General features: G+C 47.1%; 1 protein-coding gene across 2 annotated transcripts in view; it reads left to right on the forward strand.

Moving 5' to 3' along the window:
• LOC134948755 (tumor necrosis factor ligand superfamily member 10-like) overlaps positions 1-13212 on the forward strand; it is a 141300-nt gene that overhangs the window by 45242 nt on the left and 82846 nt on the right. For both annotated transcript variants that reach the window (XM_063936955.1, XM_063936956.1), the window contains exon 2: positions 7014-7175. In XM_063936955.1, the coding sequence (XP_063793025.1) occupies positions 7014-7175 (162 nt within the window). The remainder of the gene's footprint in view (positions 1-7013; positions 7176-13212) is intronic.

Below are 13212 nucleotides of genomic sequence, written 5' to 3' on the forward strand. Positions count from 1 at the left end.
ATTTTCACACGTGCATTGAGATTGATAGGGAGAGGACGTGGCTGGCGTCCTCTCCATTTAGATTATAAGAGACTGAGAGAGATTTACTGGAGCTGACTAGGAGGAGTACTGTTACTGTAGAAGTGTAGAGACTGAGTGGAGAGAGTTTACTAGTGAGGACAGTGCAGTTTACTTTATAATCCGTTCTCTGCCTGAAAAAAGCGATACACAGCACACAGTGACTCAGTCACATACCATATCTGTGTGCACTGCTCAGGCTCAGGCCAGTGTGCTGCATCATCTATTATCTATATATAATATTATATATATCTGTCTGACTGCTCAGCTCACACAGCTTATAATTGTGGGGGAGACTGGGGAGCACTACTGCAGTGCCAGTTATAGGTTATAGCAGGAGCCAGGAGTACATAATATATTATATAGTGAGTGACCACCAGACACACAGTGCAGTTTATTTAATATATCCGTTCTCTGCCTGAAAAAAGCGATACACACAGTGACTCAGTCAGTCACATACCATATCTGTGTGCACTGCTCAGGCTCAGGCCAGTGTGCTGCATCATCTATTATCTATATATAATATTATATATATCTGTCTGACTGCTCAGCTCACACAGCTTATAATTGTGGGGGAGACTGGGGAGCACTACTGCAGTGCCAGTTATAGGTTATAGCAGGAGCCAGGAGTACATAATATATTATATAGTGAGTGACCACCAGACACACAGTGCAGTTTATTTAATATATCCGTTCTCTGCCTGAAAAAAGCGATACACACAGTGACTCAGTCAGTCACATACCATATCTGTGTGCACTGCTCAGGCTCAGGCCAGTGTGCTGCATCATCTATTATCTATATATAATATTATATATATCTGTCTGACTGCTCAGCTCACACAGCTTATAATTGTGGGGGAGACTGGGGAGCACTACTGCAGTGCCAGTTATAGGTTATAGCAGGAGCCAGGAGTACATAATATATTATATAGTGAGTGACCACCAGACACACAGTGCAGTTTATTTAATATATCCGTTCTCTGCCTGAAAAAAGCGATACACACAGTGACTCAGTCAGTCACATACCATATCTGTGTGCACTGCTCAGGCTCAGGCCAGTGTGCTGCATCATCTATATATATTATATATCTGTCTGACTGCTCAGCTCACACAGCTTATAATTGTGGGGGAGACTGGGGAGCACTACTGCAGTGCCAGTTATAGGTTATAGCAGGAGCCAGGAGTACATATTATATTAAAATTAAACAGTGCACACTTTTGCTGCAGGAGTGCCACTGCCAGTGTGACTGACCAGTGACCTGACCACACTGACCACCAGTATAGTTAGTAGTATACTTATATTGTGATTGCCTGAAAAAGTTAAACACTCGTCGTGTGACTTCACTTGTGTGTTGTTTTTTTTTTTATTCTATAAAAATAAAACTCATTCTGCTGACAGACAGTGTCCAGCAGGTCCGTCATTATATAATATATAATATATACCTGTCCGGCTGCAGTAGTGATATATATATATTTTTTATATCATTTATCATCCAGTCGCAGCAGACACAGTACGGTAGTTCACGGCTGTGGCTACCTCTGTGTCTCTGCACTCGGCAGGCAGTCCGTCCATAATTGTAATACCACCTAACCGTGGATTTTTTTCATTCTTCTTTATACATACATAGTTACATAGACATCTTCTCTTTATCAACCAGTCTATATTAGCTGCAGACACAGTACAGTACTGTAGTCCACGGCTGTGGCTACCTCTGTGTCTGCACTCGGCAGGCAGTCCGTCCATAATTGTATACCACCTAACCGTGGTTTTTTTTCATTCTTCTTTATACATACATAGTTACATAGACATCTTCTCTTTATCAACCAGTCTATATTAGCTGCAGACACAGTACAGTACGGTAGTTCACGGCTGTGGCTACCTCTGTGTCTGCACTCGGCAGGCAGTCCGTCCATAATTGTATACCACCTAACCGTGGATTTTTTTCAGTCTTCTTTATACATACATAGTTACATAGACATCTTCTCTTTATCAACCAGTCTATATTAGCTGCAGACACAGTACAGTACGGTAGTTCACGGCTGTGGCTACCTCTGTGTCTGCAGTCGGCAGGCAGTCCATAATTGTATACTAGTATCCATCTCCATTGTTTACCTGAGGTGCCTTTTAGTTGTGCCTATTAAAATATGGAGAACAAAAATGTTGAGGTTCCAAAATTAGGGAAAGATCAAGATCCACTTCCACCTCGTGCTGAAGCTGCTGCCACTAGTCATGGCCGAGACAATGAAATGCCAGCAACGTCGTCTGCCAAGGCCGATGCCCAATGTCATAGTACAGAGCATGTCAAATCCAAAACACCAAATATCAGAAAAAAAAGGACTCCAAAACCTAAAATAAAATTGTCGGAGGAGAAGCGTAAACTTGCCAATATGCCATTTACCACACGGAGTGGCAAGGAACGGCTGAGGCCCTGGCCTATGTTCATGGCTAGTGGTTCAGCTTCACATGAGGATGGAAGCACTCAGCCTCTCGCTAGAAAAATGAAAAGACTCAAGCTGGCAAAAGCAGCACAGCAAAGAACTGTGCATTCTTCGAAATCCCAAATCCACAAGGAGAGTCCAATTGTGTCGGTTGCGATGCCTGACCTTCCCAACACTGGACGTGAAGAGCATGCGCCTTCCACCATTTGCACGCCCCCTGCAAGTGCTGGAAGGAGCACCCGCAGTCCAGTTCCTGATAGTCAGATTGAAGATGTCAGTGTTGAAGTACACCAGGATGAGGAGGATATGGGTGTTGCTGGCGCTGGGGAGGAAATTGACCAGGAGGATTCTGATGGTGAGGTGGTTTGTTTAAGTCAGGCACCCGGGGAGACACCTGTTGTCCGTGGGAGGAATATGGCCGTTGACATGCCAGGTGAAAATACCAAAAAAATCAGCTCTTCGGTGTGGAGGTATTTCACCAGAAATGCGGACAACAGGTGTCAAGCCGTGTGTTCCCTTTGTCAAGCTGTAATAAGTAGGGGTAAGGACGTTAACCACCTCGGAACATCCTCCCTTATACGTCACCTGCAGCGCATTCATAATAAGTCAGTGACAAGTTCAAAAACTTTGGGTGACAGCGGAAGCAGTCCACTGACCAGTAAATCCCTTCCTCTTGTAACCAAGCTCACGCAAACCACCCCACCAACTCCCTCAGTGTCAATTTCCTCCTTCCCCAGGAATGCCAATAGTCCTGCAGGCCATGTCACTGGCAATTCTGACGAGTCCTCTCCTGCCTGGGATTCCTCCGATGCATCCTTGCGTGTAACGCCTACTGCTGCTGGCGCTGCTGTTGTTGCCGCTGGGAGTCGATGGTCATCCCAGAGGGGAAGTCGTAAGCCCACTTGTACTACTTCCAGTAAGCAATTGACTGTTCAACAGTCCTTTGCGAGGAAGATGAAATATCACAGCAGTCATCCTACTGCAAAGCGGATAACTGAGGCCTTGACAACTATGTTGGTGTTAGACGTGCGTCCGGTATCCGCCGTTAGTTCACAGGGAACTAGACAATTTATTGAGGCAGTGTGCCCCCGTTACCAAATACCATCTAGGTTCCACTTCTCTAGGCAGGCGATACCGAGAATGTACACGGACGTCAGAAAAAGACTCACCAGTGTCCTAAAAAATGCAGTTGTACCCAATGTCCACTTAACCACGGACATGTGGACAAGTGGAGCAGGGCAGGGTCAGGACTATATGACTGTGACAGCCCACTGGGTAGATGTATGGACTCCCGCCGCAAGAACAGCAGCGGCGGCACCAGTAGCAGCATCTCGCAAACGCCAACTCTTTCCTAGGCAGGCTACGCTTTGTATCACCGCTTTCCAGAATACGCACACAGCTGAAAACCTCTTACGGCAACTGAGGAAGATCATCGCGGAATGGCTTACCCCAATTGGACTCTCCTGTGGATTTGTGGCATCGGACAACGCCAGCAATATTGTGTGTGCATTAAATATGGGCAAATTCCAGCACGTCCCATGTTTTGCACATACCTAGAATTTGGTGGTGCAGAATTTTTTAAAAAACGACAGGGGCGTGCAAGAGATGCTGTCGGTGGCCAGAAGAATTGCGGGACACTTTCGGCGTACAGGCACCACGTACAGAAGACTGGAGCACCACCAAAAACTACTGAACCTGCCCTGCCATCATCTGAAGCAAGAAGTGGTAACGAGGTGGAATTCAACCCTCTATATGCTTCAGAGGTTGGAGGAGCAGCAAAAGGCCATTCAAGCCTATACAATTGAGCACGATATAGGAGGTGGAATGCACCTGTCTCAAGTGCAGTGGAGAATGATTTCAACGTTGTGCAAGGTTCTGATGCCCTTTGAACTTGCCACACGTGAAGTCAGTTCAGACACTGCCAGCCTGAGTCAGGTCATTCCCCTCATCAGGCTTTTGCAGAAGAAGCTGGAGGCATTGAAGAAGGAGCTAAAAGGGAGCGATTCCGCTAGGCATGTGGGACTTGTGGATGCAGCCCTTAATTCGCTTAACAAGGATTCACGGGTGGTCAATCTGTTGAAATCAGAGCACTACATTTTGGCCACCGTGCTCGATCCTAGATTTAAAGCCTACCTTGGATCTCTCTTTCCGGCAGACACAAGTCTGCTGGGGTTGAAAGACCTGCTGGTGACAAAATTGTCAAGTCAAGCGGAACGCGACCTGTCAACATCTCCTCCTTCACATTCTCCCGCAACTGGGGGTGCGAGGAAAAGGCTCAGAATTCCGAGCCCACCCGCTGGCGGTGATGCAGGGCAGTCTGGAGCGACTGCTGATGCTGACATCTGGTCCGGACTGAAGGACCTGACAACGATTACGGACATGTCGTCTACTGTCACTGCATATGATTCTCTCAACATTGATAGAATGGTGGAGGATTATATGAGTGACCGCATCCAAGTAGGCACGTCACACAGTCCGTACTTATACTGGCAGGAAAAAGAGGCAATTTGGAGGCCCTTGCACAAACTGGCTTTATTCTACCTAAGTTGCCCTCCCACAAGTGTGTACTCCGAAAGAGTGTTTAGTGCCGCCGCTCACCTTGTCAGCAATCGGCGTACGAGGTTACATCCAGAAAATGTGGAGAAGATGATGTTCATTAAAATGAATTATAATCAATTCCTCCGCGGAGACATTGACCAGCAGCAATTGCCTCCACAAAGTACACAGGGAGCTGAGATGGTGGATTCCAGTGGGGACGAATTGATAATCTGTGAGGAGGGGGATGTACACGGTGATATATCGGAGGGTGAAGATGAGGTGGACATCTTGCCTCTGTAGAGCCAGTTTGTGCAAGGAGAGATTAATTGCTTCTTTTTTGGGGGGGGTCCAAACCAACCCGTCATATCAGTCACAGTCGTGTGGCAGACCCTGTCACTGAAATGATGGGTTGGTTAAAGTGTGCATGTCCTGTTTTGTTTATACAACATAAGGGTGGGTGGGAGGGCCCAAGGACAATTCCATCTTGCACCTCTTTTTTCTTTTCTTTTTCTTTGCATCATGTGCTGATTGGGGAGGGTTTTTTGGAAGGGACATCCTGCGTGACACTGCAGTGCCACTCCTAGATGGGCCCGGTGTTTGTGTCGGCCACTAGGGTCGCTAATCTTACTCACACAGTCAGCTACCTCATTGCGCCTCTTTTTTTCTTTGCGTCATGTGCTGTTTGGGGAGGGTTTTTTGGAAGGGACATCCTGCGTGACACTGCAGTGCCACTCCTAGATGGGCCCGGTGTTTGTGTCGGCCACTAGGGTCGCTAATCTTACTCACACAGCTACCTCATTGCGCCTCTTTTTTTCTTTGCGTCATGTGCTGTTTGGGGAGGGTTTTTGGAAGGGACATCCTGCGTGACACTGCAGTGCCACTCCTAGATGGGCCCGGTGTTTGTGTCGGCCACTAGGGTCGCTAATCTTACTCACACAGCTACCTCATTGCGCCTCTTTTTTTCTTTGCGTCATGTGCTGTTTGGGGAGGGTTTTTTGGAAGGGCCATCCTGCGTGACACTGCAGTGCCACTCCTAGATGGGCCCGGTGTTTGTGTCGGCCACTAGGGTCGCTAATCTTACTCACACAGCTACCTCATTGCGCCTCTTTTTTTCTTTGCGTCATGTGCTGTTTGGGGAGGGTTTTTTGGAAGGGACATCCTGCGTGACACTGCAGTGCCACTCCTAGATGGGCCCGGTGTTTGTGTCGGCCACTAGGGTCGCTTATCTTACTCACACAGCGACCTCGGTGCAAATTTTAGGACTAAAAATAATATTGTGAGGTGTGAGGTATTCAGAATAGACTGAAAATGAGTGTAAATTATGGTTTTTGAGGTTAATAATACTTTGGGATCAAAATGACCCCCAAATTCTATGATTTAAGCTGTTTTTTAGTGTTTTTTGACAAAAACACCCGAATCCAAAACACACCCGAATCCGACAAAAAAAATTCGGTGAGGTTTTGCCAAAACGCGTTCGAACCCAAAACACGGCCGCGGAACCGAACCCAAAACCAAAACACAAAACCCGAAAATTTTCAGGCGCTCATCTCTACCATCTACAAGTCTCGGTACAGTAGCACCTCTTATTATGTATTTAACTCAACCCTATACTGTGTTTTGTTTTTATAATAAGAGAATGCATAATTTATTGAATTTCATCGCATTATCTGTTGGGGAGTATAAATTAAACAAATGAGGGAAGATCTCTCTAGAAAATATTTTAATTATGATTTGTACCTGCATTGAGCATTCTGTACAAGGTGTATTGATGTACAGTATTTGCCAGTTAGTAAGCTGTTCCTGCAATCTGTAGATACTAGACAGACACTATTTGACTACTGACACATCGAGATTGCCAGCTTAGGTAAATACAAGCAGACAGACTTATTTTATTGGGACAACACAGAATTATGTACTTGTATGCTGACTACATGCCATAGAAGAGAAAATATTTATTTTACTATCTCTATTTCTCCCAGCTGAAGGCACAAACTCAGGGAATGTCAGAAGAGCTGCGGTGCCTCCAAATTATCAACAGAATGGAAGATATATCTGACCCTTCGGAATTTGAGAGGGATGGACTGCTACCAAGTGAATCTTGCCAAAAGCTTGCAAGGAGCATAACATCTTACGTAACACAGGTGAGTACACATGGCACTGTTCCATGGCAATCTTTCATTGTTACCTCTATAACCTTTACTTCAATAAGAAACAGACCATTTCCTTCATAAGTATGGAGAGTTTGCCTGCAAACAGAACTACAGGGGAACTCGCATTTTACTTTCACTCCTGGGCTGGCAGAAGGATGATAACCTATTACCGAACTTGTTCTTGTAAGCTTTGAATTTTGCAGTCCTGTAGTATAATGTGTGTGTAATTCTGACATGTTGAGCTCCCATCAGCTGGCAGGCTTTCCGGATTTAATTATATGAGGCCATTGTTCTGCTAGGAAGCTGGAGTACAATTTGAAAAAATTATACATACAGTAGGTGTTAAGGTGTGTACACACAGTGAGATTTATCCTTTCGATTTTGAGTATATAGTCAAAATCGCAAGGAAAGTTAGTGCAAATCGCACTGCATTTAGCCAGCTGCAATACCGATGCGCACTCCGGCGGGTCGATATCGCAAGAAAAAATAGACTGTGAAGGCACGTTAATCTTGACTATATTGTGTACTATCTAGTACATAGTATAAACAAAATTGGCACTTAGTCAAAATCTCACAGTCAAAATCTCAAGTAAAGATACTCGATATCGGTGGTTCAGGACTCCGGGGAGTTCAGGGGAAATCGCAAAGTCAAAATAGAAGATAGTAAAAATCTCACTGTGTGTACAGAGCTTAACCACTTGCCTGGCATGATCGCATCAGATGACTGCAAGTGCTTTATCTGACCTGGTCGCACAGGATGCGACCAGTCAGATAAACTGTGTTAACAGCGGCAGGGAAGGAAAACTTTTCCCCGCTGCAGCTGTCAGAGGGACCGGAAGGTTCTTCAGCCTCCCTGCATTCTCCCCTACTGATTGCTGTGATGCCGATCACGGCTGATCGGTCATCACGGCCGGATCCCCCAGCGGCTGCAGACAATAGCAGCCGCTGTGAAGTGTAAATCATCGCCCCCAAGCCGCCCCTGTGTACCTGGCAGCTGTCCGGTCTCTAAAGACTAAAGTTGCGATGTTTCCGATGTTCCGATGGTCTCGATGTTCCGATGTTTGAAAAAATAATATTATTATTATTATTATTAAATATATATATATATATATATATATATTTTTTTTTTTTTTTGGCTTTTTTTTAACTAAAATCATTTTGAATAGGGTTAAATTCATGTCCTTTACCTAATTCAGTCATAAAAAAATTTCAATTTCTGAGCGGTTTTTGGAGAAAAAAATCATCAGTTAAGTGGTTAAGTAAGCTACTTATTTGAATAGTATGTTAACTTAGTTGCAAAACAAAAGAGGGCCTATTTATTATTTAAACCAAAAGAAATAATAAGAATTTACTCACCGGTAATTCTATTTCTCGTAGTCCGTAGTGGATGCTGGGGACTCCGTAAGGACCATGGGGAATAGCGGGCTCCGCAGGAGACTGGGCACTCTAAAGAAAGATTTAGTACTATCTGGTGTGCACTGGCTCCTCCCTCTATGCCCCTCCTCCAGACCTCAGTTAAGGAAACTGTGCCCGGAAGAGCTGACATTACAAGGAAAGGATTTTGGAATCCAGGGTAAGACTCATACCAGCCACACCAATCACACCGTACAACTTGTGATAAACTTACCCAGTTAACAGTATGAACAAACAACAGCGCATCAACCAATGGATGCCAACATAACATAACCCTTTATTAAGCAATAACTATATACACGTATTGCAGAAAGTCCGCACTTGGGACGGGCGCCCAGCATCCACTACGGACTACGAGAAATAGATTTACCGGTGAGTAAATTCTTATTTTCTCTAACGTCCTAGTGGATGCTGGGGACTCCGTAAGGACCATGGGGATTATACCAAAGCTCCCAAACGGGCGGGAGAGTGCGGATGACTCTGCAGCACCGAATTGGCAAACACCAGGTCCTCCTCAGCCAGGGTATCAAACTTGTTGAACTTTGCAAATGTGTTTGAACCCGACCAAGTAGCAGCTCGGCAAAGCTGTAATGCCGAGACCCCTCGGGCAGCCGCCCAAGAAGAGACCACCTTCCTTGTGGAATGGGCTTTTACTGATTTTGGATGCGGCAATCCAGCCGCAGAATGAGCCTGCTGAATCGTGTTACAGATCCAGCGAGCAATGGTTTGCTTTGAAGCAGGAGCACCCAGCTTGTTGGATGCATACAGGATAAACAGCGAGTCAGTCTTCCTGACTCCAGCCGTCCTGGCAACATAGATCTTCAAAGCCCTGACTACATCAAGCAACTTGGAATCCTCCAAGCCACGAGTAGCCGCAGGCACCACAATGGGTTGGTTCAGATGAAAAGATGACACCACCTTTGGCAGAAACTGCGGACGAGTTCGCAATTCTGCCCTGTCCATATGAAAAACCAGATAGGGGCTTTTACATGACAAAGCCGCCAATTCTCTGACACACGCCTAGCTGAGGCTAGGGCCAACAGCATGACCACTTTCCACGTGAGATACTTTAGCTCCACCGTCTTAAGTGGCTCAAACCAGTGGGATTTCAGGAAAGCCAATACCACGTTAAGATCCCAAGGTGCCACTGGTGGCACAAAAGGAGGCTGAATATGCAGCACCCCCTTAACAAACGTCTGAACCTCAGGCAGTGAAGCCAGTTCTTTTTGAAAGAAAATGGATAGGGCCGAAATCTGGACCTTTATGGACCCTAATTTTAGGCCCATAGTCACACCTGACTGTAGGAAGTGCAGGAATCTACCCAGCTGGAATTCCTCTGTAGGGGCCTTCCTGGCCTCGCACCAAGCAACATATTTTCGCCATATACGGTGATAATGTTTTGCTGTCACGTCCTTCCTAGCCTTTATCAGCGTAGGAATAACTGCTTCCGGAATGCCCTTTTCTGCTAGGATCCGGTGTTCAACCGCCATGCCGTCAAATGCAGCCGCGGTAAGTCTTGGAACAGACAGGGCCCTTGTTGTAACAGGTCCTGTCTGAGAGGCAGAGGCCATGGGTCCTCTGTGAGCATTTCTTGCAATTCCGGGTACCAAGTCCTTCTTGGCCAATCCGGAACAATGAGTATTGTTCTCACTCCTCTTTATCTTACAATTCTCAGCACCTTTGGTATGAGAGGAAGAGGAGGAAACACATAGACCGACTGGAACACCCACGGTGTTACTAGTGCGTCCACAGCTATCGCCTGAGGGTCCCTTGACCTGGCGCAATATCTTTTTAGCTTTTTGTTGAGACGGGACGCCATCATGTCCACCTGTGGCAGTTCCCATCGATTTGCAATCTGCGTGAAGACTTCTTGATGAAGTCCCCACTCTCCCGGGTGGAGGTCGTGTCTGCTGAGGAAGTCTGCTTCCCAGTTGTCCACTCCCGGAATGAACACTGCTGACAGTGCTAGTACATGATTCTCCGCCCACCGAAGAATCCTGATGGCTTCTGCCATTGCCACCCTGCTTCTTGTGCCGCCCTGGCGGTTTACATGGGCCACTGCCGTGATGTTGTCTGACTGAATCAGCACTGGTTGGTTTCGAAGCAGAGGCTCCGCTTGACTCAGGGCATTGTATATGGCCCTTAGTTCCAGGATATTGATGTGCAGACAAGTCTCCTGACTTGACCACAACCCTTGGAAGTTTCTTCCTTGCGTGACTGCCTCCCACCCTCGGAGGCTTGCATCCGTGGTCACCAGGACCTAGTCCTGTATGCCGAATCTGCGGCCCTCGAGGAGGTGAGCACCTTGTAGCCACCATAGAAGAGACACCCTGGCCCTGGGGGACAGGGTGATCATCCGATGCATCTGAAGATGCGATCCAGACCACTTGTCCAGCAGATCCCACTGAAAGATCCTCGCATGGAACCTGCCGAAGGGAATGGCTTCGTATGACGCCACCATCTTTCCCAGGACTCGCGTGCAGCGATGCACCGACACCTGTTTCGGCTTTAGGAGGTCTCTGACCAGAGTCACGAGCTCCTGAGCCTTCTCCTCCGGGAGAAACACCTTCTTCTGGTCTGTGTCCAGAATCATGCCCAGGAAGGGCAGACGCGTCGCAGGAATCAGCTGCGACTTTGGAATGTTCAGAATCCAGCCGTGTTGACGCAACACTTCCTGAGAGTGTGCTACGCTGATCAGCAACTGCTCCCTGGACCTCGCCTTTATGAGGAGATCGTCCAAGTATGGGATAATTGTAACCCCTTGCTTCCGAAGGAGCACCATCATTTCCGCCATCACCTTGGTAAAAACTCTCGGTGCCGTGGACAGGCCAAACGGCAACGTCTGGAATTGGTAATGACAGTCCCGTACCACAAACCTGAGGTTCTCCTGATGAGGCTGATAAATTGGGACATGCAAGTAAGCATCCTTGATGTCCAGAGACACCATAAAATCCCCTTCCTCCAGGCTTGCAATGACCACTCTGAGCGATTCCATTTTGAACCTGAATTTCTTCAGATAAATGTTCAGGGATTTTAAATTTAAAATGGGTCTGACCGAACCGCCCGAACACTATCTCCCTTTCCATGGGGGAAGTTGGTAAGGCCGATTTTAGGTAACGGTGAGGGGGCATCACCTCGAATTCCAGCTTGTATCCCTGAGACACAATTTGTATAGCCCAAGGATCCACCTGTGAGCGAACCCACTGGTGGCTGAAATGTCGGAGACACGCCCCCACTGCTCCTGGCTCCGCCTGTGGAGCCCCAGCGTCATGCGGTGGATTTAGTGGAAGCCGGGGAAGACTTTTGTTCCTGGGAACTAGCTGCATGGTGCAGCTTTTTTCCTCTACCCCTGCCTCTGGCAAGAAAGGACGCACCTCTGACCTTCTTGCTCCTCTGAGAACGAAAGGACTGCATTTGGTAATACAGTGCTTTCTTAGGTTGTGGAGGGACATAAGGCAAGAAATTTGACTTCCCAGCCGTAGCTGTGGAAACTAGGTCCGAGAGACCGTCCCCAAACAATTACTCACCCTTATAAGGTAAAACCTCCATGTGTTTTTTAGAGTCGGTATCCCCTGTCCATTGCCGAGTCCATAAGACATTTCTGGCAGAAATGGACATTGCGTTAACTCTAGAGCCCAGCAGGCAAATGTCCCTCTGGGCATCCCGCATATATAGGACCGCGTCCTTGATATGTGCCAGGATCAGTAGAACAGTGTCCCTGTCCAGGGTATCTAACTCCTCAGACAGAGAATCCGTCCATGCAGCTACCGCACTACACATCCAGGCCGAAGCAATTGCTGGCCTCAGCAGTGTGCCAGAATGTGTATAAACAGACATCAGGATAGCTTCCTGCTTTCTATCCGCAGGATCCTTTAGGGCGGCCGTATCCGGAGACGGCAGGGCCACCTTCTTGGACAAGCGTGTCAACGCCTTGTCTACCCTTGGGGAGGATTCCCAGCGTAACCTGTCCGTTGGCGGGAAAGGATACGCCATAAGTAATCTCTTGGAAACTATCACCTTCCTGTCAGGGGAATCCCACGCTTTTTCACATAATTCATTTAATTCATGTGAAGGGGGAAAAGTCACTTCATGCTTTTTCTCCCCATACATATAAATCCTCTTGTCAGGGACAGGATTTTCCTCAGAAATGTGTAATACATCCTTCATAGCTACAATCATGTAGCGGATGGCTTTAGTCATTTTAGGCTGCAACTTTGCCTCATCGTCATCGACACTGGAGTCAGATTCCGTGTCGACATCTGTGTCGACTATCTGGGATAGTGTGCGCTTTTGAGACCCTGACGGCCTCTGCGCTGTAGGATCAGGCATGGGTTTCAACCCTGACTGTCCCCCGGTTACAGTTTTATCCAATCTGTTATGCAAGGAGTTTACATTATCATTTAACACCTTCCACATATCCATCCAATCAGGTGTCGGCACCGTCGGCGGCGACACCACACTCAGCTGCACTTGTTCTGCCTCCACGTATCCTTCCTCATCAAACATGTCGACACAGGCGTACCGACACACAGCACACACACAGGGAATGCTCTGACTGAGGACAGGACCCCACAAAGGCTTTTGGGGAGACAGAGAGAGTATGCCAGCACACACC

The sequence above is a fragment of the Pseudophryne corroboree genome, chromosome 8 (assembly GCF_028390025.1).
Source record: "Pseudophryne corroboree isolate aPseCor3 chromosome 8, aPseCor3.hap2, whole genome shotgun sequence".
Lineage (NCBI taxonomy): Eukaryota > Metazoa > Chordata > Amphibia > Anura > Myobatrachidae > Pseudophryne > Pseudophryne corroboree.